This window comes from Argiope bruennichi, chromosome X1 (assembly GCF_947563725.1).
Source record: "Argiope bruennichi chromosome X1, qqArgBrue1.1, whole genome shotgun sequence".
NCBI lineage: Eukaryota > Metazoa > Arthropoda > Arachnida > Araneae > Araneidae > Argiope > Argiope bruennichi.
Genome location: NC_079162.1, coordinates 97,274,496 through 97,300,416, shown reverse-complemented (window position 1 = coordinate 97,300,416; position 25,921 = coordinate 97,274,496). Strand labels below are relative to the sequence as shown.

General features: G+C 28.0%; 1 protein-coding gene across 3 annotated transcripts; it reads right to left on the bottom strand.

Moving 5' to 3' along the window:
- Positions 1 to 3,779: 3,779 nt before the first annotated feature.
- Positions 3,780 to 25,598, bottom strand: LOC129958282 (uncharacterized). Of its 3 annotated transcripts, none has more exons than XM_056070623.1 (3): positions 25,462 to 25,598; positions 8,994 to 9,133; positions 3,780 to 8,482 (listed from the first exon to the last, which is right to left on the bottom strand). In XM_056070623.1, the coding sequence occupies exon 3, from the start codon at positions 8,421 to 8,423 to the stop codon at positions 7,299 to 7,301; it is 1,125 nt and encodes a 374-aa protein (XP_055926598.1). In that variant the 5' UTR covers positions 8,424 to 8,482; positions 8,994 to 9,133; positions 25,462 to 25,598; the 3' UTR covers positions 3,780 to 7,298. The 3 variants fall into 2 exon arrangements, with proteins under 3 accessions (XP_055926598.1, XP_055926599.1, XP_055926596.1); XM_056070621.1 differs by lacking the exon at positions 8,994 to 9,133.
- Between the last annotated feature and the right edge of the window lie 323 nt (positions 25,599 to 25,921).

Here is a 25,921-nt window from a genome sequence, read left to right as displayed (position 1 = left end):
TTCAAATATAAAAATATTAATGTAATTATATATAATTATTATTTATATTATTGAATTAATATATTAACTTTAGAATTAAGTTCTTTTAACTCGTAAAACTATATAGTTTTGATAACCATAAACACTGCCTTTTGCTGTGTCTTTTTTTAATAATCTTTTTTACGAAACATAGCTAAGAAACTTATAAAAGCAATTTTTTTTAAAAAAATGTAGACGTATTTCAACATTTGGAAATTGTAATTTGAAGATACTTTTATTTTGCTAATAAATATTTTATAATTAATGAAAAATTATGATTTATTCTATATATTCTCAGCTCGTTTCTCTTATTAAAAAATTCATTGAAAGAATAAAATAAAATTCCAGTAAAGATAATATGCAGACATTACACATTGGAATATAGTTGACCGATAGTCAAAAGGCGGGATACAACCTTTTTTTCATCGATTCGTTCATTTTCGTTTTTATTCGATTTTTTTTAGATACTGAGACTCAGCAGGCATTATCAATATTTTCTTGAAACAACTTAATAGTAAATTTACAAATCATTATATTTCCGAGTCTACAAAACCAAGGATTTCATTTCTCTTTTATGTACCTCTCAAACACTTTGTTTCAAAATAAAAAATTAAAAAAAAAAAACCCTTTATGCTGTTAAAGTGGCAGTTTATTTATTTGCATTACAATTAAAAATATTTTAAGGAAAAAGTAAGTTTATTGAAAAAAGAAAATAATTATTTAAATAAAATAATTTTATAAATTTATATAATATAATTTATATAATAATTATAATTTTTTCCGCTAAAGAGAAATACAAGTTTCACTGAAAATGAAATTAATATTATATTAGAAATTTTAATAAACTCAACTATTTTCTTTTCTTCACTGTCAACATTTTACTGATGACGTATGAAAATCACTGAAATCACCTTATGTCAACATTTAGATTTTCTGTTACATGTTTTAAAAAAATTATTCACATTTGAATGAATTTCTATGAATCATCCAAGATATATTTAAAAATCTATGATGGGAAATTTATCAGTGGCAATTTATTTAAAACATAACTTTCATTTTCAAAAGGACTTTCAAATAAGGCATACATCTGTTTAAAAAAAAAAAACGGCATTCCTTGGCGGCAGCGTTATTTTCACGCTAACCGAGCGCAGACAATTTAATTATGTGAATATCAAATCGTTTCAGTCATAGAAAAATATTAAATATATGACAGTAATTATGGCTTTATATTCATTTAAGGGATATCACATATGGAATTTATTTGCAGCATTGAATGTCTGCAGAAACCTTTTAAAGAAAGAAAAAAAAAAAAAAAAAAATGAATATTTTATCGTGGAAGCTTGAGTGCGAAAGAAATCTGGTTCATATACAATGAGATTAAGCAGTTTATTGCTTTCAGCTATAGTCATTATCAGGCATAAATTCAGAAGGGCTTCGGTCTTACTCTTTGTGAAATGAGAAACTCTCTGTATGTGACTGGCGACGAAAATCACAACTTATCGAAATCAAAACTTAAAATCCTGACTTGCAGTCTTATAATGTTCATTAGGAACGTTGTCAAATAAAGTGAACCAAAGAGAAGCGACTTCAATCTCTCCTTAAGTGGGACCGTCAATATGCGAGATCTTCTATAAATGATTGGACTTATTTACGGTCACCCTGTGAAAAGAAGTCACTCCCCTCTCAGCGTTCACAGCTTTATATCCTAGTTACGTTTCAACGCGCACGCTAAGTACTGTGACGGTGAATTCCATGGGATTTTAATTTTGCTTTTACTTTTTATCTGTGTGCATTTTTTGTGATATTTACATGCCCTATATACCAATCAAACCAATTATAATTATGAAATAAGACCAGAGATTTCGGTTTTTAATTTGCGAAAGAAGAAATTAATTAAAAGCTTTGGAATACAAAAATTGAATTCAACAAAAATAGAAAGGTATGCAAACCATTTTTATTTACATTTTCATTGTTGCACACATTTACATATTCATTACACATTCATTTTTATTTACATTTTCATAATACAGCTAGGAGAATGAAAAGAGGCTGGTGACATTTGCAAAATGTTGCATTTCTCTAACACAGCTGAATTTATTAAAATAATATTGCCTCATTAAAAAATAATGAATGCAAAATTATCTAATGTAGGCTTAAAGAATATGATTAAGTTTAAGCAGCTTCTGCCTTATGGTAACTTCTTAAGCTAGTTAAATGGGGGGGGGGGAGAATAGACTGCACAATCGGTGTTTTATCAAAAGAAACATATACAAGCCTTGAATATAATTAGCCTTTAATATTTTTTTTTTCAGAAATAGCTATTTACTATAAAGATCAGTTTAATTTTATTTTACCAGGAAAATTTCAAAGATAATTTAGAAAGTAAATTTGCTCTATATCAACAAATATTTAGAAAAAATTATCATATATCTGTTTAGCAGTAGTTTGAGAAGGGGCGGGGAAATTAGGATAAGCTTTCTATTAAAACTAGGTACTTCTATGAAAACTTTTTGTCAATTCCTAATTACAAATAATGACTTGCACAATTTGGGTGATGTAGATAATGAAAATGCAATTATTTCATCTTGGCCAGGCATTCAAATTGGTGAAAAGAATATAGAACTAACAAAAGTTTTAGAAAATAACCTATATAGTTGTTGGATATCATGCATTTCTAACTGAAACAAAATTTTTGTTTCAGTTAGTTCTATATTCTTGACACCTTTAGATGTAATTTAACAGAAAGTAAGACAAAATTGCTAAAAACTGTGGCTTTATTTTTAAATTAAATAAATCATAGCTTCTTTCTCCAATCCCAAACGCAGTTAACACTATTGTGCACAATTACATTAAATTTTGATTTTAAATATTATTTTATTATCTCTGAAAAACCACAACATATTGCTGCAAAACAATCTGCAAATTATTTAAAGTCTCAATATTTATTTGATCATTATTGTGCTAATAAATATATCGCTGTAAGCTATTTAAAATGTTGCTTTGGTCATGTATAAATATATTTTTTAAATATTTAATGAATGTAAAGGAAAAAACGACAAGAATTGCTAACAAAAACAAAAGACAAGAATTACTTAAAAAGTAATTCTTATCTGTAAAAATACTAGTAAATAATTAAAAGGATTAAATTTCATTTAATATTATCCATTTTCCATCTTATAAAATTAACTTTAAAACTGCAATAAGAGAATTAAAATTCTCAATAGTTTGGTATAAATGATATTTCATTTTTTCGATGCTTTTCTGTTCAATAGATGTTTTATGATTAATACTGTATGTAATGTTTAAACTATGTGTTCATGCAACATCACATAAGTAGAAAATAGGCAATATAAGTCATCAGAGTATAGCTTATATGTACATTTTTCTTTTATATAGATCAAGGTACAATTATTCTGCTAAACTAAAAGTAATGAAGTCCTAATGGTTCAGCTCAAGTGATTGTTGTATAATTCTGGCTTTCATTTAAGCTGTAGACATTTAGGGTACATTCTTTTTAATGTCATTTGAAATGTTCATTGCTGTATCAAACATGAGAGGGATATGCATCAACTAAGGGTAAGGTATTGTTGTGTAATTTAGTTTCTTTACAAGCATAAAATAACAATCTTTTCATAATTTGGAACTCTCTCAATCACCAAATATAAAAAAGTGCTCTTTGTTCCAGTTATTGGAATTTCTCATCTAAATGTATACAGTAAACAACAAAGACAGTTTATTAATGCAAATATATTTCCATTACCTTTTGTATTTTGATTTTTTTTTTTTTTTTTTTACCCCTACATTTAAATTTTAAGCATCGTATAATATAAACTGAGTATGAAATGTCATTAATCGGCAAATAATCCAACTGATACGTAATACACTTTTGTAGGCTTTGTATTAATTGAGAAAAGGGGATATTGACAACAGAAGCAGCATATATGGTTATTGTTTATAGTAAAATCATTAAGTGGAAAATTATATTGGAAGCTTGCTTAGCTTTATAAAGCAAATCCGACTGTATAAGTCTCCAAAGAATCTTGTTTCAAAACACAAGAAAAATTGGTGTTTGCATAGACATCTTTATCTTAAAACTGAATTATTTCTTGCTTTGTTTTATAACTTGGGAGGTGGGGACAAAAAAATTGGATTCTATAATTTGTCTTGAGTGTTTTATCTGAAAAGTATATTTTAGTTTGTAATTGATTTGAATTTTTTAATCTTAAATTGTTTAAATAAATATATTATATTTGTTTATCTTGTCAAATGATATTTGATTTTATGTACTATGTACATAAAATCAAAAATACAAATTTTTAGATTTTTTTAAAATAAAAATCTAAATTTATAAGGAATATTATAAACTTATAATCTTCATTGATTTTTTATAACAGTGGATACCCTGTAAAAGGCAGTGGTTGTTTATATACAGACAAGCTTCCATCTAATAAATTACATAATTCAGCAAAAATACAGATACATGGACTAGCAAGGGATTGACAAACTTTCTATTTACAGTAATTTTAATTTAAAATTAATCATTTTAAATAATTAATATATATAATTTTAATATGCAAAATTGCAACAAAAAAACTTTTAGCTGTAAGAGAAAGGGTGCAAAAGTGAATTTACAATTAGACAGACCAGGTAACCATAGGCACGTCAATTTAAATCATGTTATTAGTCAAACTGCCAAATAAATTGTTAAAAAATACACTATAAATTGAAAAAAATAGTATAATATTAACACTAGTCAAGTATTATAAACATTACTATGTAGAAATAGGATAACAATGCAATCATTAGAATAGCAGATACATTTTCATAAGGTTAATACAATAAAAAAGTAAGCTGAAATATGTCATAACATTTTAATCTAACACTTTAATTCCATGCAGCATTTTAATGAAACACTTTACTAATAAATTAACAAGCATTTGAAAATGCCTGCCAACAATAAAAACACTTACATACAATACATTTTACAATCTAGGTTAAATATTATTTTATTTTTTACAACGTATTTCAGACCACTTAGGAAACAGAAGAAAAGTTCCTTCGCATTTGCATCAAATTGAATCATTTCTGTATAAAATGAAAATCAGAAAAGTCTTTGCAACTCTATCGAATGGATATAGAATTCTATTGGGCATTAAAATAATTTCAAACTTTGTCCTGCTAATTAGAGAATTAGGAGGCAATATCATAGATACATACCATGATTTAATTTTTCAAAAAGTACCCGAATTTTCAAAAAGAAAAAATTAATCGCGTTTCTACGAGAAAACATTAATGTGAATTTAATTAAATGCACATTTGGCTCAATTAACATAAAACATTTTTAAATACATACTTCTTTAAACTTCGGATTTTCAAATACTAATTCTCCCCAAATTGAAACTGTTTCTTAAAATTAAATATAATATAAAAATTATAATAAGGCCCATTTAAGGAAAATTCACCAAAAGATTAAATATATTTTTTATAAAAATCTAAATTTATAAGGAATATTTTATAGTTTTCATTGATTTTTGTATAACAATAGATATCCTGTAAAAGGCAATGGTTGTTTATATACAGCCAAGTTTCCATGTTATAAATCTTACATAATTCTACACAAATACAGACACATGAACTAATAAGGGATTGAGGAACTTTCTATTTACAGTGATTTTAACTTTTTAAAATTAATCATTTGGAATAATCAATAGATATAATTTTAACAAGCAAAACTGCAAAAAACTTTTAGTTGTAAGAATTAAAAAAAAAAAAAAAAAGTCTACACACTTACTGTAACAGTTAAGTCAAGAAGTTGTTTAATATATATATCCATTTTGAGAGATAAAACTTAAACTTTAAGTATTAATTCTTCACTTAATACAGCTCTACAGTACAGTACAGTAATTCTTCACTTAGTTCATCATATTTTCCATTTTAAGAGATAAAACATAAATTTTAGATATTCATTCTTCACTTAATACTAGCAAGCTTATTAGAAGGACTAACGATATTGGAAAATCATGATTAGCATCAAATCAGAATTCATAAATCAAAGCAAATAACTTCACCTTTTAATTGTTTTTTCTATTTTAACATTGAAATATTTGATATAATACTAATATTCTTTATATTCGTAGTACTTTTCTTCAAAAACGAGGATCAAGACTATTCAATGTAAAACTTTTACTGGCAATCGAAAAAAAAAAAAAATCTTATTTATTTCAGAAACCAATTTACTTTGGCAAGAGAATAGCACAAATATGATGAACATGAAATAACAGTGAATGTGAGATTATATATATATGTTTTTAAAATGTTGTTATAATGTATCATTACAACTGCTGATCTGCTCCAGAGCATTCCTCTGAATATGAAACACAACTCTTTTTTTCAGAGTCAGAACCTTCATCAATGACAAAAAATTCTTCCTTTGCTGCATTACAGCCTTTATTTTCACTGGCATCATTAAAATACTCAATGCTCAGAGGAGTTTCTCTTCTTAAAGTTGGTGGATCATTTGCTGCACCAAGGCTTAAATTTTCACTGGCTTTATCAATATGCTCCATACTCTGAGGAATTTCTCTACTTAATGATGGTGGATTGTACTCATTTGTCGCACCAAAGGTTTTATTTTCACTAGCATCATTATTATGCTTCATATTTAGAGGAATTTCTCTATTTAGGGACAGTGGATTACACTCAGGACTCACATCATATATAACTTCCTTCAATGCATTTCTTGTATCTGTGTGTTCATTACTGTCAATTAACTGAAATGGAATACAATCCATTTCTGTTATTGCAGTCACAGGACACTTTACTGGCAATCGATATTGCAGACTTTCACATGGTTTAGAACTTGCATAGGTTGATGCATCATTATCATTATTTTGCACTGTTTCAGTTTCAATGTCTTGCTGGCTGTCAAAGATAAGTGGCTGCTTTCCAATATGATTTTCTTTACCATCAGCATTTAAGTCCTGAAGTTTTTCACCCATCTTTGATGGAAATTTAAAAATTTGGATATGATCGGATTCCTTTTCACTATGACATTCTTTATAAATACCACTACAGTTAGGTTGTTGATACTTTTCATGGTCAATTTTATTTTGTTGAGCAAGTTTTCTGGCTAAAAAAGCAACTTTTTCATTTCTTTCTGCTAGAACTAAGGGGTGCTTTATATTTCTCGAAGGTTTCCGTATTTTCCGATTATTATACCACATCTTTCTTTTCATCCCTTGTGCTTTCAATCTTTCCTCATTTCTAGCAATAATTCTACGTCAGTTTTTAAAGGTTGCATCGCTTCCACACATACGATTTACGAATTTCTTTATCTCACGAGTAAGCGTTTCTCGAATTAGACTTGAGAACTGTCCGACTCCTGCCTCCGTATATACTCTGTCTAAGTCTACAACGTTATTTCCAGCTGGTGGGCAAGCTCTTTGCGCAATTTCTTCCATAAATTGTTGACCATAACGAGCTTGGACTGGTTGAGGTTGTGGCAATTCGGGGATTTCAGGTGGAAGTCGTGGTATAGCAACAAAACAGTTTTTGAGCCCATATTTTTTTACCAGAATACTATCACTATCCTCTTCTTTCTCAATTTCATTATTTACCGCTTGCACAGCTCTATTTTGCACATTTCTTTTACGGCGTTTCCCCTGCCTTTCCAAAATGCCACCTTGTGCTTTCATATCATTTTCATTGCTACTTCTTTTTCTCTTTAAAACTTTAGAATTTGATCCATTTCTATTATTCAAATGGAGTTGAGAAGTTTTAGTTTGAGAAGGTGATTGGTGCTTTGCCATATCTCCATCGTTTATAGCTTGCACAGCAGTATTTTGCTTATGCTGCTTTTCCCAAATGTAACTTTCCACTTTTATATTGTTCATGTCACATCTTTTTAAAATTTTAGAATTTGATAGGCGGTTTCTTCTTCTTTTTTTTCCAAACTCGGCATACATCTCTATAAATGTACCACGCAATAAATGCTCCCAAGGATCGCTTTTATTGATACAATATCCCACCTGATAAACATCATCTTCCGACTCAGAATTTACTGTAACTAATTCTATTTCCCTATCTATTATAATATCTGGACTTGCTTCATAACATGGTAATCTTTTGGTATTGCAAGCTGGATTTTGTCTAACTTCATGCTCATTTTGCTTTTCTGCGAATTTTGGGCCATTAAATTCACTATTAGAACCAAAAGGTGTATTAGATCCTGTTATTTTCTGAGATGATTTGATGCCGGCTGCATCATATTCATCAGCCTTCATTTGGTCAAGTCTTATATAACAGTCTTTTATGGCAAATTTTTTCAAAAGTTGTGCATCAGATAGTCTGTCTGATACTCCTGCTTTCGAAAGCATTTCAGTCGTTGTCCCAGAGTCTGAATTCATTATTTTGGATGCAAAGAAAATGATTTATGTTTTGTGTCAGATCAGGTCCATACAGTACCCTGCATAAGAAGTGTATATTAGATTAATTTAAAACATACAATAATAAACAAATAAGATTTACTTTGAGAATAAAAAATGTCACATTAAAAATAAATTAAGAAAAGGAAAAGAATATTGTACAAATTTCTGTAATTCGCAGTATTGTGCACACTTACTCAATCCAATGGTTTGAATCAGATATTGAGTAGAACGGTATGTATCATAAAATTATTAACCTTACTTAATTTGTATACTTTGTTTTGTTCCATGTCATAGTTACCATTTTTTTAGTAAGGAAATTTTCCCCCAGAAAAGACAGTTAGTATCTGTTATTATGATAATTTAAAATGAATTTAGCTACAGTTAAAGAGAAATTAAAATAAACTTACCCAGAAATTGCTGAACAAAACGCATCAAAGATACACATAGTATAGTACAAATTGAAACTCACTTCACCAATTTTTAGATGCATCTACTTTGATAAATTTGCCCAGAACTGAAATTATTTATTTGATTCTTGAACTACCTTACCTGGTCATAAAACCGTTATAATAATACCAGAAACCTGCAGTCTGCAAGAGCGTATTCGGATACGCAACTGATGAAATCCTTCCATTTTCTTTGGTGGCTTATATAAAAACTGCAAGGCGCCTGAAGGATTAAAGTTTTCCCTAAAATTTGACAAACCTAGATTTTATTTGAGTATTACTAAAATTTTTGTCATTTTAAAAAAATAATGAATCTGAGACTAAAATTGACTGAAAGAAGTCAAGACATACGATATAAATCTAAAGGAGGGAAAAAAATTATATACTAAGAAGAAAGTTAAAACACCCAAAATTTTAAGGGAATCTCAAAATATTCAGTACTAAAGAGATATTGAAATTAGCAAATCCTCATTTATGCTAAACTGATTAGGAACTACACAATTTTTAATATTTTGTACAGCATAAATTTAAACTACTTAGTTCTGAGTTCTATATGTGGAATTTTAGATGATAACATCAACTTATAATAAAATATTTCTTTTAAATAAGAAAGAAGATTCAGAACCAACAACAACATAAATGAATATTTAATCTTGTGATAAATGGAACTATCACTTTTGTCCAAGAAAGGATCCATACAAAATATTAATTTTACAGGTTAATGACATTATTTTCAATGCAACTCTATTTTCTATTTGACTTCCTTGTTTAGTCATTATCCTTTTCAGATATCAGTTCATTCTTTTTTCTAACTTTCCATATCATCGCAACAGTATTTCACCAATAATTTTTATGTAGTTTTGGGAATGAATGCATAGAATTACTATTTTCATTACATAGTCAATGCAGAGATCAAAACTATTTTTCAAGAACAAATCTAATCCAGCACATTCTTCTTAGGTTTGCTAGGAAAAGTCCATCTTAGTAATATTTTCAACAGCCATTCAAAATGTTGTAGTAGAGTTTGAATTTACTGAATTGAATTTTGAATCATACAGCTTTTATAAACTAGCATGAGTTGCCAATCCCCCTATCCTATTGCAAGGCCTTTTTCGATATGCTGAGACCAAAGAGCGCTATTTTCCTTTCACTTCAAAATCTTCCCCATGAAAACAGAGGCTAAAAAATATTCTTATTTATATACTGGGTGAATAAAAAGTAAAAATCTTTTTTGAAAGTTTTCGAAATCTGGATATCAGAAATACAATTGCACCAGAATTTATATTATATATATATATATATATATATATATATATACAGTTGACAAAATGTTTATTTGTACACTTCAATTTTGGAATATTATAGCAAAATAAAATAAGGTAACTAAGTTAAAATTGCAGAAATATATTCTAGTGAGGTAAAATAATAATAAAATATCAACAAAAAAACAATCGCATAAACTTTAGTTGATTAATGAATAAAACTTTATAAAAACTATACAAAAAGAGTATTTGTACACTTACTTAGTGACAAATTTTAAGCATAATTATAATTATTTTACAGAAATTTAATACTTTCTATGCATTCCATTGGCTTTTACAATTGCTTCAAGACGTCTTGGCATTGATTCTATTAATTTTTTGGTGGTTTCTTGATCTATTTCTTCCCAAGCTTCCATGAGTGCTTCTTTCAAACTATTTTTACTTGTAATATTTTTTTTTTTCGGACTTGAGCATCCAATAGCATCCACAAATTTTCAATTAGATTTATAACCCGGGATTGTGGTGGAGTTTCAAGGCGTCTTGGCGCATTATAAAGCAATCATGTTTTAGTAACTATCGCAGTGAGTTTTGGATCTTTATCTTGTTGGAATAAGAAAGTGTCACCGAATCTTGTTGGAATAAGAAAGTGTCACCGATACCCAATTTTCTAGCACTGTCTAATAAGTTATGGAGCCAACACATCAATGTAACCTAAAGCTGTCATTTTTGTGTCAATAAAGTGTAATTTTCCGACACCGCAATGAGCTACACAGCCCCAAACCATCACATTACCACCACCATGTTTCAGGATCTGAAGTACATTTTTACTATCAAGGGTTGTTTTATTTTTTAGCCAGATTTTTCGGATACTAGGGGGTAAAAAAATTTCAAACTTACTCTCATCTGAAAAAATAACCTTTTTCCAGAAGTCCATCGGGTTGTCTTTGTATTTCATAGCAAATTCTGGACGCTTCTTTCTATTTACTTCAGAGATCATTGGTTTTTTTCTCGGAGTTCTGCCTTTTAAACCAGCACTATGTAACATATTTCTTATTGTTTGAGCGGTCATTCTAATGTTAGAAGATGCGAGAAGGTCATCTGCAATTTTCTTAGCAGAAATTTGTGGTTTTCTAATAGCTGCTTTAACAATACTTCGTTTATTTCTTGAAGTTAATTTACTCGGGCCGCCTGTCCTGCGTTCATTTTCAATGCGTCCAGTATTTTTATATTTTCTTACGATGTAACCAATAGTTGTAAAGGGTAACTTAACCATCTTTTGAATTTCGCGATAAGAATTTCCACTTTTACTAAGGTTAACAATATGAGTTCTCGTGTCTAAAGAGACTTCTTTTGATTTCGTGACCATTTCTCAACTTTTCTCTGCGAGTGACCTTCACTGTTAAAAAAGATAACTTTCAATGTTTAAAAAATACAAACTATCCAAAAAATTAACTATAATGTGAAAAATGACATGAAATGATAGTAATACTTACCAGAGATATAGGTGTACAAATATACTTTTTGCAAGAAATTTTTCAAGTTTGTAAGATTTAGATTTTATTTTCAATTATTTCAAAATATTTTTTTCGTTTACTTAGAAATAAACAACAAACTCACGCTCACACGTCGCAATGAATAAAATAGCTGCTTATATGTTTCTAAAACTTTAAAAAAAATCATTTTGCGTACTGTATATATACATGTGTCCCCAAAAAGTGAACAAACTATTATTATCCTAAATGTTGCACTTAAGTATATATTTCCTCGTATAAAATTTCCTTAAATAACGAAGAAAACTGTATAACAAAACTTTGGCCTTTGATGAGATTGATAGTGGAAAGTTAAAATTAAATCTTAAATCTTTATACGTCAAAAATGGAAATTTATTTATTGCAGAAAAACTATCATATGCAAGTATGTCATATGTCTAGTAGTACATCATCCAATCATCATGAAAGAAATTTGCTAATCACTTATAATGTGGTTAACTTTGATTGGTCGAAAGTTACAACTTCAAAATGAAGTGAAGGGAAGAAAAACTAAACATTTATGATATTCCACAGAATTACTGGAGAGCCGAACAAAGAATAAAATTCCTTGCTCTCAACTGTGCGGATTCTGCAGAGTCAACATCTTAACTGGCAATCATCCTGCATTCAGGTACTCCATTGACCAATATAACAGTTACATGGACAAATAGACAATTAATGTCAGAATTTTTCAATTGGGCACAACTAAAAAATCTACAGACAACTACAACAGGTAAAACTGAATCCTTCTTTTCAGAGAAATGTAATTTGGACAGACAAATGTTGATGTAATCGAGAAGGTATCTATTAGCACAGGATATTGCATGATATCTTAATGACGTTGTTCAATATTCTAAATACTGGCGAATACTGTGAAGATGCCGTAACAATGTTGTTGGGTATTTTGTGCTACTTTTCGCAACCATCACTTTTGGAATCTTAAAAAAAATATTTTTTCCTACAAGAAGCTCATCATTAGCGGCAATTTTCTGTTACTGCATGGTGTAACATCTTTAGAAATTCATTGATAATTCTCATTTTGAGCAACAATATAATAGATGGTTACCAATATGTTAGTTAGTTTTGAACGACATTATATCAAAACTAAGGAATGAATTGCCTCTGGCAGTGCACACTCTGCAGATCTTTGATCAAAAAGCCCATCTTTATATCATAGGTGATGAAATGGATGGTATATACACTAGTAACATTAAAAGCCTGCAACTTTCTATAGATGTCGAAGAATACATTATTATTTTGCGAGTCCGCCTTTTATTACTTTTTCTAATGCATATTTTATCCCAGAAAACTACAATGGATGATTCAGTCAAAGACCAATTAAGTTATGGAAAAATTAATCATTAAATTAAATTAAGTCAATAAATTTGCCTTTTAATAATCTTGTAAACTTTTAGACAGAAGCGTGAAACTTTGTGACCTTTTAGATGTGTGTAAGAAACATATTTTACTAATTGGCAACTTTATGCAATGGAGACCATATAAAAATTTAATTTTTGTAAAACCCTCTACTGATGGCAAAGTATTTTCATACATTTAAGTGCCTTATTTGATGAAACTTTGCAACTAGAAGCATGTATCTATTTGCAATAGGTAAGGAAATAAATGCTTGTACTTCTTTTTTGAGATATACTATATATTATATATCAAGTGTGATTTAATTGTTTTAGACTCATTGCTGTATTTTTTTAATCAGGTTAGCAATTATATTTATTTTCATGGACAGGAAATTAATGAAAAACAAGCCTCAGTTTTAAATCACTTTACTAATTAACCCAATTCCACCGAAAATTTATAATATGCCAAGGGATTTATAAAAATATCAACCATTAATGGAATTAATTTAAAATATCATATATTTCCATATAAAAGCAAGAATTTTGGGAGCTTTTTTTAAAGCTAAACTATGGGAATTGGCTTATATACAGATCTGCTTATCTGACAAAAAACGTAAATATATTTCGTTAACTGGGTGCGAGCAACAAATTGCTAAATATAGCATTTTTTATTTTCATAGTTTATATTTCTTATGTTTCAGGAAGAAAAACATTATATGCAATAAGTTATTCTTTTTGCAAAAATGAGTCATTTTATTTTTGCAATGGTACTAGTTGAATGTGTTGGACGGAGAATTTATGAAGAAATGCCAAGCAGAAATATTGACATTAGAAATTTTTGTAAACGCGCCCTGTAATTTGAAATTTCCTGCATAAAAATTCCTCTTCTTGCTCATCTTTCAAACAAAAAATAAAATGGCAAAGACATAAGATAAACACACAAACAACAAAGTGTATAAAAGATAATAAATGAATGGCAAATAATGTCTTAGCTTCAGATAGTTACTAGAATTAAAACTATTAGCACTGGCGTGCAATATTTTACTTTATAGTGCCCTGATTGGAAAATATTTCATTTGTTTTATCTGTTTGGCAAAATTTCTGCCCTGATGGTGACATGTTTGAAAAATATTATTTTTTTTAATTACTATTTTAACTCGTATATAAGTTTTGAAATTTCGGTAATTTTTTGGAGAGTGAATTTACAAATGAATACAAAGAAGCTTTATTCATAAGGCGTAGAGCTACTTATGGCATATAATGCAGCTTGGATTTGCCCTGGAATCGAATCATGAAAATGTTGAATAGTGTTTAGAGGAATATTGTACCAATCTTCATGGATTTATTGTGAAAGTTCTGATAGAGATGCCAGTAGAGGATATTGATTCTGTACTGAATGTTCTAAAATAGATAATATCTTTGCCATTTTATTGAGGGATTACGCAGGACAAAGTAGATGAATCGCTTCATCCTAGTGTCCGTCAAACCATGATTGGACAAGTAAAACTGCAAGAATAGGAGCATTATTACCCTGGAAAATTCAATATACTGCTGGAATCAAAATTTGTATCATAGGATGGCCCTGGTCAGCTAAATATTCTCTACACTCCTTCTAAGTGAGCTTTCCTGTCAGAGTTACAATTACAAGCCAGCAGAAAATCGTTTGTGTAGGTGTTCTCTAAATGTGTACTGAGTTTCTGTTAGGAGAATACTCCCCACTAATTGTCTTTGTTTATGACGATCGTTATAGAAACAGATTTTAGTAGGGAAGATCTATTTTGAATAGAAGGAATCGGACGAATGCCTGGAGATTCTCCCCGCCCTTGGTTTTAAGCAATGAAAAAGCTGTTCACCATTAATTTTCTCACATTAGCTACACTTCCACGTCTTTACATTCTGTTAACTTACATTTATATTTTATTAATATTTTCTTTGGTTAATATTAATTTCATTTCATTACATATTAATTCTGACATCTTTAAAAATGCCCTTTCAGTTTAAGAAAGAAGAGATGTTAAAATATTTGATGTATGACAGATAATAACATACTTCAATAAATCTTAATATGTGTTGGCACCCCTCATAAACTTTTCAAGGATTTCAAGAAAATTAAGCACTTTTAAGGTGTTTAAAAATGGTTTCCAAATTTAAGCACTTTTCATGACGCTACGCAACCTGTTATATCATAATACACTTTTTACAACTTTTATATAAATAGAAAACTTTTATTTAATGTCATAAATTCAGTTATCTCTTGTCACAATAGTACAGATAAAAATGAGGGGGGGAGGGGAAAACACACTAATTTAAGCTTTTGCTCTTAATGTTAAATAATAGTTATAAGAAATTGAACTTATACATTTAAAAGAAAGTTGTTTGAAATTAAAAACTGCAATAATATTTTGTTATATAAAAATATTTAGAGGTTGGTATGGTTTTCTTTCTTTTTTCTTTTGAATTCAATGAACTTATGCAATTGTAGATAAGTAATTCCATTAAATATTTGTTGCCAAACATTATAAAGATTACTTTACATTATAATAAGCACATTACACTTTTTTTTTTTTTTTTATGAAATAAAGAAATCTGCTATGGCTTGTTTTCTTGTCTTCCTGTTGTTTGAGTAGTTTTACTTCTCATATGCGATTCTAGGAAGCTAAGCACTCACTCACATTAATGTGAACTAGAAGAATTGAAATATTTCTTCTACCAGGTACTCTGTTTCTGATAATATAAAGGTAGTTTACAAAGGTGATGGATTATCCCAAACAACATTGAATGAGCTTTGAACAAAAATGTGAAGGAGAAAGTGAAGGTCATTGAAAGTAAAAAAATTTCATTCTAAAAATATTAAAATATATGTACGAGTATAGGGATCCTTTACAGCTAAATTACTAACGACTACTGATATTCATTCAGATGAAAAGCTCATTTTTCACCCTACTGCTGAAAATGACAGTTCAGGAGAATTTAAAAAAAAAAAATTGTCTTTCTGTTTTCCCACCAAGCCTGGAAAATGAATATTAGGGCTATCTGAAATACTACCTTAAAACAAAATTTTACATCTTTTTTCATACAGTTAATGTAAAGTGATATTCAAATAACTTTTTTTTTTTAAAAAAAAACCTTACATCTTTTTTTATACAGATAATGTAAAGTGATTTTCAAATAACTTAAAAAACAAACAAACCTTGTTTGGATTTCCTTTTAAGTCTAATTTCTCTGGCATGTGCCTGAATTATTATAAAATAAGGTACAAATCAAATTTAATTTTTTTTTAAATCTAAAAATTATTAGTATGATTGTTATTGATTTTGTGCTTCGAAACATATATATACTTTTGAGATAATCAATATAAATTTCGAAAAGGTTTTTAGAGTATTTAAAAATTAACATTTGACTTTATATCAGAATACTAGTCACTTATGGCGACCAGCTGCTTCAGCAAGAGTAATGCTGTCTAAAATTTTCAATTAAAAATTTATATACCTAGATTTCTTAATAGCTTCTTCAGCAAAATACTTTTAATCTTCATATTTCGATAGTCACATAACTCATATTATTATAAAAGCCTTATGTTATTTTGTTTATTATACCACATAATAAACAAAAGCTGTCAGCTGCAGTAAGATTTAAATTTAAAATGGAAGAGATAAAACTTCAATAAGTACGAAAGTTTTTTGTTGAAAACCAAGCATGTTTTTAAAAAAATGGCTGCAGAAACCTGAATTCTTCAGTATTGTAATCTTATGTGTACCACAAAATATTTTTTAAACATGATTTATACAATATTTCACAGAATTACTGAATAAAAATTTCTCAGATTCATCATAAAATTCAGTCTTACCTTCAAAAAGAATTTAAATGTGGTAAATAATATTTTATTTCAATCAATAAATTCACTTCTGAAAACAATTAAGTACCTTTTATACAGTCCTTCGATCCTATAAACCATATTCAGTATTATTGCCTTGACAATCTAACGTTTCAATCTTCTGCAATCATGCTTAACTGAATTATAAAGCTTTGAATATCATTATATTACAACAATCAGTTTGGGGGAAAGTCCAAGAGCTGATTGGCTGTTTTCTTCAAGATGGTTTATGAAGAGGTCTAAAATCGGGCTTTTATAGAAATAGAATAGAGACATTCAAATTTTAATAACTCAATTCATTTTAATTGCAAAAGAGCGAAATCTTTTTTTATTTAAAATATTAGTATCCCAAGAATATTTTAATAAACATGACTCGCAGAACAGATGATCTGTATAAAAATTTAAAATTCATAATTCATCAGAACATTTACCGATTGAAACTGCGTAAAATATGATTATTTTATTTAGACCATTTTTTATTAAATATATACACCAATTAATAAAGATTTAGAAATTAGCTACTTTTCCCTGATTAGAGCAGATATCCTATATATATTTAATTATATAGGGCTTAAATAAAACTGAATTATTGAATTAATAATATAGCTATTTTAAAATGACACAGAAAACATTTCCTCTCATAATTTTTATATAGAAAATATTATATTTCATACAAGCATGCATTGAACATTGACTTTCCTATGTTTAGTTTTCAATAAGAGTTAATCTAATCTTTCATTTTGAGTTTTTCTCAACATGATGGCAACGCGCTGATAAGAGTTAATTTTTCCCACATACTCATAATGTGCTTGTACAGGTTAAATTTTATTTTCATTCTGTGTGATCTAATTTTTAGAAAGTATAATTAAAATATTTTTTTTAAAAAAGTCATTAAAAATAGAAAACTTACAGGTTAAAACATTGGTGTCGTTGAAAATATTATTTTTTGAGCTTTAAGATGTTGTAAAAATCGATTCTGTGCTATAATATTTTTAGAAATTAACAAGGGAAAATATCAAAATTTCGTTTAATATTCAGTTAATTAAAATTCTAAAAAAACGTACATTTACGAATTTCTAGGTATATACATGTGCCAAATTTGGTAGCTGTAGGTCAAACAGTCTCGCCTGTAGAGCAGCAATATCCACACAGATTGATCTTTATTATAAGAATAGATAAACAACCTTTTATAAAAATTATGAAATAATTATACTATGATTTTTATGTTAAATTAGCCGGATTACCTCATGTTTGCTTCTAATTTAATGTTAATTACTTAAATAAAGTTAAAAGAAATGAAATTAAGATTTTTTTTTTTTTTTTTGTCATGAGTTGATCTTACTTTAGATCTCTTAATTGATTTTTTATTTCCCATCCTGACAGTGCAATCGTTAAATATAAAAATAATTATTCAGTTTATTTAGTGAATTTGTGTTGCTCTTTATATACATGCAGAAAGGATATCATATTTTCATGATTCTGAATATTCAAATAATTTTGAGCTTAGTGAATTTATTTTCAAAAATTAAATACAATAATACCATATATTGGCAATTTGGCTCTAAACATGGAAATGCAAGAAATTTGAATGAACTTCTACCTATGCGAAATGAGCTCTTCTTACAGTAACCTGTCTCTTTAGTCACCACCGTAAACAAAGACATATTATGTGATGTGTTCTCATGATGGACAAACAATATCCATTCTTTTGTAGAGAAAAATGTGAAAGATGGTTTGTCTGACCATATAATAGTCTTCCACTTATCAACTGATCAGGTTTTGCAGTTATGGTACCATTGCATACAATGCTTGGCATTAACATTTGTAAAAAGCAGCCTGAGAATTGCTGCTTTGACATAAAATTTTTATGAAGGTGCTTTCTAACTGTAATTATTGACACTTGAAAATGCAGATGCTAATTGAGCTCTGTGGTCACTTTCGTTGCTGTTGCTTTCTTTTTAGACATTACCATTCGCTTCAATATCTGCTGCTTTTTCACTCAACTTTTCCTTCCATCCTCTAGTTTGTTTTGAATTTATTTTACTGCTTTGTGTGTACGCTATCACCACTTTAGACAATGTACTCATAGAAACGTCTAAAAGCTGGGTTGTTTTGGTCACAGTAGCTCCAGCTAGTCCAACTCATAGAATTTGACCTCTTTAAAAGTTTGTGAGATCTGACATTAAATGCTTTTGACAAAAATCCAAGAAATATATAACTTCACTAAAGCTACTTCATACTACTATGATATAGCTAGCATTATATTTTAAGGTTTATGATGAGCATTCTTAAATGTTACTTTTCTTCACAGGTATTTCCATTATTCTGATGGCTACTTGTAAATGGTAAATGCCTTTTTCACTATGAAGATTAGAAATTTGAAAGCAATATGTGAACTTTAAATAAACTAAAGTGAAAGTTTGAATAATTCTGCAGGCAAAGTTAGGGGGGGGGGGGAAGAGAAGAAAAGAAAAGAAAAAAACATCTATACTAATATTAAAGATGAATGTGTGTGTATAATAATTTAATAAACTTTAATTTTTAAAACTTTAATAACCAAAAATATTAATTTTGTCTTTTTTTCGCAATAACTACCAAAACTATTATTGCTTCACCGTTTTAGAATTAAAAAAATTATCTTTTTAATTATACCGGTTTAACAAATGATAAATTTTCCCAAATTATAGAATTTTTTTTTAATATTACCGCTTTTGGCGACCAGTTTGTTTGTCAAGATTATTGGATTTTTAGGATGTTAATTATTAATATGGGAAGCATTTCTTTAAAGAAAAAACCATTTCACATTGTAATTTAATACGACTAAAACACATGAATTCAATTAATATAGTTTACTGCAAATTACAGAGTGCGTCTATTACAAAAGCGGAAGTCGAAATCCTACTACTGATTTAATGATTGACAAAAGCACGTGCTTGATTGTTTTGATGGAGAGTTTGAACTCTATCATAGTATTCAAAAACGTTGTTTTGGATATTGTATAAAACTGGTTTCAAAAATATTATTAAAGTTAAACGATAAATTGATACAAAAATGAAATTTATATTATTATAAAGGTAATTTTTTAATTCTTAAGATAATACAAAAAGCATTTTTATAAGATAATTGTTTTAAAAGATATGAACATAAATAACTGTTGGCAAGTCATAACGATTATGGCCACTAGACTTAAGATAAGCATACGGACACCACAACTGAAAATTTTTGGAGCTATTTCTAGCCAAATGTAATCGTGACAATTTTTTTTATTGCAACTTTAAATGCCGTTTATGAGTATTTCTGGTATACATACAAACTGGAGGATATGAAGCTTTTGAAATAATGTAAATTATGTGTGTGTGTGTGGTGATATTTTAAGATCTCATTTAAATCCTAATTAATTTCGAAAGTTTTATCTTAATTTAGCCCATATTAACTTAATTTTAAAATATTTTCATATTTCCAGATCCAATTCCACCTTTTTTACTTAATTCAGCACGAGCTTTATGAAACCGCTTTAATCAGCACTTTCACACGCTCCAAGTGAAGAAATAAACTGTCAAGCTAAGCGAATTCTTTAAAAAGATACTTACAATACCCTTTCCTAAATGGATACATTTAAAGAAATCCCTATCAATATATCACTGTATAAAATAGCTGCAGAAAATATCTCGCCCTCTCTTTTCGCTCTTGTGTAGCGCTGTGGATTGAAGTACCTCGTCGCTTTTTGCTTGTACATAAATTATGCCTCCAGGGATGGAATAAAGAGAAGTTAAAAAAATCTTAAAAGGTTTGTGTGTGTGTGTAAACATACTTTTTTAAGCAGAGGCCGAAGAGTGCGAAGACATGTTCAAATTTTAAACTTCGCTTTTATTCCACGCCGGAAGACATAATTTATGTACAAGCAGAAGCGACGAAATGCATCACACATAACGACACAAGAGCGAAAAGAGGAAAAGCAAATGAAATATTTATCCCCATGATTATATGCTGTGAGATTTTTATATGGATTTCTTAAAACGTGTCGATTTAGGCAAGGGAATTATAGGGATCTTTTAAAAAGAATTTGCTTAGGTTGACAATTTATCCCTTCTATCGGTGCATGTGGAAGTGCAGATTTAATCAGTTTTAGAGCTCGTGTTGAATAAATTAAATAAAAAAGGTGGAATTGGATCCAGAAATAAGAGAACATTTTAGATTGAAGTTTATATGGACTGAATTACGATAAAACTTTATAAATTAATTAGGATTAAATTACATTTTAAAATACCATTACATATAATAAATATCTATATCAATTATATATGATGTTGATAAAAATTATAGTCTATGTACAAATGAGGAGAAATAAAAGCTATAGATGCATTAAATAACATACAGGAATTGCCTCCAAATTATTAAACTATATTAGAAAACAAATATGAAGATAAAGTCAAAAGCTCAAATAAGTTTAGTTTCTGTTACTTTCTTGTCATCAATATAGTTTTTCCTGTAGGGGCCACAAAATATTTCAGCACTTGTAACCTTATATTGTTAAAATCCTCTACTGACAATAACATTAAGTAAGACAATTAAAATAAGATGACTTTAATGTCTGGTAATTTGACAGGAATCATGGATATTAAGTTACATCGAAATGTTTTATCTGAAATCAAATATAACCTTAGTCAAATATTATACAAATGAATGTGTATTTGTGTCTGTGTTTATTGGTGACCTACAGACTAGACCGTTTGACCTAGAGAGACCAAACTTAATACATATATACTTTAGAAGATGAGAATGTACATCTCAAGAGCGATTTTACTGAAATTATAATTACAATTTTAATTAAAAATTAAATTTAATTTTGGTATTTTTTGGCAGTGATTTCCAAAAATATTACAGTATAAAAATAATTTTTACATCATATTAAAATTCAAAAAATTATCTTTACAATGATATAAATATTTTCATATAAATCAGTTTTTATTTTTAATCAACTGTTAAAAAATATTTTAAGCTTATTTTGCAACAATTTATTTCATACAAAATAAAATTAAATTTAACCTGCATAGGAAAAATTAGCTTTTATCAACATGTTGGTATCATGTAAACAAAAGCTCAAATAAGATTAAGTGAACTCTTATTACCCACTAAGCCTAGAAATATGTAATTTTCAGCATGTTTCCAAGAAATGAAATAAACATAATATTTTTTAGAAAGATAAATAGATAAATGCAAGAAAAAAAATTCTTTGGACTTTTGAAATGCTTGTTTTACTAATTCAACAATTTTGTAGTATTTAAGGCAAACATGGCATATATATATATATATATATATATATATATATATATAGAGAGAGAGAGAGAGAATATCCACTCTAAATGGGTCCCAATACCTAACCTAAATAAATAATATTAGGCATATATATATATAACAGGAAAAAACAATCTAAATTATATAAATATTATTATTTTATGCAGCTTAAGTCAATAAATGTTTTGATGAACAGGGAATTTTATATTTTTACACATATCCCCAGGTCTATAAGTCATCTAATATATAAAAATGAATTTTTGTTTATTCGTATATTACCTGCTGCTGAATCGTTGATCCAATTGCTTAAAACCATGCCAATTTATTGCTTGCACTTGTATGAAGGTTATAGGCATTGTACAATTATTAGCATTTATTTTGAACACAATAAAATTTACAAAAAGAAATCATTTCATACATTTCTACTATTCAAAATTATTTTTAAATTGATAAACAGTAAATAGAAATAGCACAAGTCATTCGGAGTTAATTACACATATATATCAAAGAAAACAAAATTATTATCATTATTGCTAATCAATATCAGGGAAATGAAATCAAAAATATATAATGCAAGCACCAATTTTTTTTTCTTTTTCTTTTTGTTAATGAATAGTCATCTCTGCACAAGATATAGTCATTCAATGTGCACAATATTTTGGCTGTGGCAAACCATACATATTATTCAGAGTTAATCTCGTACATAAAAAAAAAATTATTATTATCGATGTCAATCAAGGTAAGTTATTTATAATGGAAATTTTCCAGTGTAATCAATAATTTTTCTATTTATTCAATGAATTAACAAGCGATATTTCGGTTATACAACCGTATATAATGTTGATTACTTAATCAAAAAATATGCCTCCCAAAGATTTATCATTTAGCAGATCTTTTTGCTTCTTTGAGCTTCTCAAACAAATGAGAAATGACAAGTGAGCTGGACAAAATTTATATATATATATATATATATATATATATATATATATATATATATTTACTTGTATATAGGATACAATGGAGTAACCAGAAGAAAAACTGGTTAGAAAATGTTTCAAGCCATCCACAATCCGTATATTATGTTCCACAAGAATGTTAAGAATTACAAATTAGATTTAGAAGGCCTCTTTCAATTAATTTCTAGGTCTCCTGTGAGTCTATATAAGCACTTCTGTGCTTTTAATTTTTATCCAGACAGAAGAATTTTAAAGGTAAACTGTAAACATTATTGACTAGTTTCTATAGGGTATTAAGCAATAAGCATTTTCTCTTAGCAACTCTATTCAGTTATAAAACAACTATTAATATTGATATAAAAACTATATTTTGAAATATTAGCTTAAAAAACTTTTTAATGTTATAGAAAATAATTTAAAAGCTAAATATGTTTATATTTAAAAGCTGAAAATTATTATTTAAATTGGATAATTAATGTTACCACTGTTTAATTCATTCATTGTGTATTGAAAGAATTTTTCTAGTCAAGCCACACAAATTTCAGTTTTAAAGATTAGAATAAATATATTAACTAAAGGTTTCTATCTTTCATAATATCAACAAATATCCCTTCAAAGCTAAAAAGAATTATTTCTTTAATGGGAAGAAATTATTCTTTTGTAGAAAAAGTGCAGCATAGCATTTCAATATAAAATTGAATTAAAAAAGTATTTAAATAAAAATAGTGGCTAAAATGATGTATTCATGCACAATAAATTTGCGATAAAATTAAATGTTCAGTATAAAACATTTTAAAATTATTTATTTTGATTGCATGGAAATCTTTCGAAGCTTTTATGACTCATTTACAGAATTTGTCAATAATAAATATTTGAAGTATAATGAGATTTAAACTAGAATGTCAAAAAATTAGTAAGAGAACTGCAGTAACTAATGGAATTAAGAATCCATAAATTTTGATAAATGAAAGAAAAAAAAAACTTTATTTAATTTCAAAAAACTAATCTAACAAAATGTTTCATTTAAACAAAACAATGAGAAAGTTGTTTCTTTCCCAAATCTACTAATTCCAATTTGACTCTGAATGCTGATTGGCTAATAATATTTTGGGCATGTAAGGTGCACTGCTCTATCTAGCTTCTCTCCTTATAAAAGCATTAAGCAAGTTACCATTTCCAAGTAAATTCTGGCATATTATAGTAAACCACTAATTCTGGCTTCTTACAGTAAAACATAACTATAAGAAAAGCTTATGATCTGATTAACTTTAAAAAATAGAATAGTTGATAGAATCTCTATGTGTCCCTATATTTTCTGAAAAAACAATGGAAAAATAACAACAAAGAGCATATATTCTAGAAATAATTGTAACTATACAAGAATAATAAGTATTGTAAGAATGTAAATAAATTCAATAGTGGTACTTCCTCACTGGACATGAATAGAAATTCATGACCTAAGTTTCTGAAAGAAGTAAAATGTGATGAAATTGTTGCTTTATAAATCTGTACTTGTAAACAAAAAATATAATCATATATGATTAAAAGAATTAATTTGATCAGGAATTAAGAAACCAAATTGAGATAACTGAACATTAATGCAGATAAATAATTTAAATACAAAAATTTGGTTTTTAGAGAATGCAAAATAAAGAATGTGTATGTACTCTTTCATGACTATCAGAAAAAACAAAATCTACCTAAATTAACCAACGAACATTCTACATTTAAAAGAAGGAATAAAAACATTTTCTTTTCATAATTCTAAAAAACAAATACAGAACAGATATATTTCAGCACGTATTAACTTCCTGAAGTGGAAAAAATTATCATGAGTTAAATTCTGTATCACGTTAATAATTCAATGAAAATAAATAAAACACGATTATTTTTCTTTACACTGAAAAATATGGTTCACACTGATAGAGCAGAAAGAAAATTTCATAAAACACAAGATGATAATCAAGTATATGCGTTTTCCTGGTAATTTTTGTTTTTTTCCATTGAAGTATGGCAGCCAAATTTTTCTATAAAATGAATTAAAGTGAGTCTAGATACGAGATGGGAAAAAAATAATTAAATTAATAATATTTAGATTAATTCTACGAAATTTAGGATATATTAATTCTTTAATAGGAAGGAAATAACACTTTAAATAAAAAATAGGACATGCTCATTAAAAGATAAAAACAGATTGAACACACAAAATTCAAGTCACTGCAATGGAACAATTCTATAGCTAATAAAATAAAGCCCATACCGATCAAATTGGTGTATAATTGTTATATAAGCTAACTTACTTCTCTCAATCTTCTCAAACAGTACAGCCGAAAAATATTATCACTGGCTAAAATCTAAAATAAATTTCCGAAGATTAATTCGGCAGGCATATAAACAGAATGAACAAAGAATACAAGCGTCATTGCCACAAGCGTCGGTACCACAATAATGGATCGAAGTATCTTAACGTTCATTGGTTGTCTACATGACGTGAGCTAAATGCTAGGTTTTACTTATCTTGGCAAATTATTGCCTTTTTGGCAAATAAACCAACTCGCTATTTACAAAAAGGAAAAACATTTTTTGTTTTTCTTTTAATATTTGTTTTAAAATACTATTATAGCACAATACGAGGGTACTAAAAATTTTGTTTTTATTTTTTAAGTGATCGTAATGCTTAATGAATTACTAAAGTGACATACGTGTAGATTTAATATCTTTTTACGTAACAAATGGTATCGTGTATAAACAACAACAATG

Bases quoted from the DNA above. Each gene is read 5' to 3' on its own strand.
- LOC129958282 (XM_056070623.1), bottom strand. From the start codon at position 8,423: ATGAATTCAGACTCTGGGACAACGACTGAAATGCTTTCGAAAGCAGGA.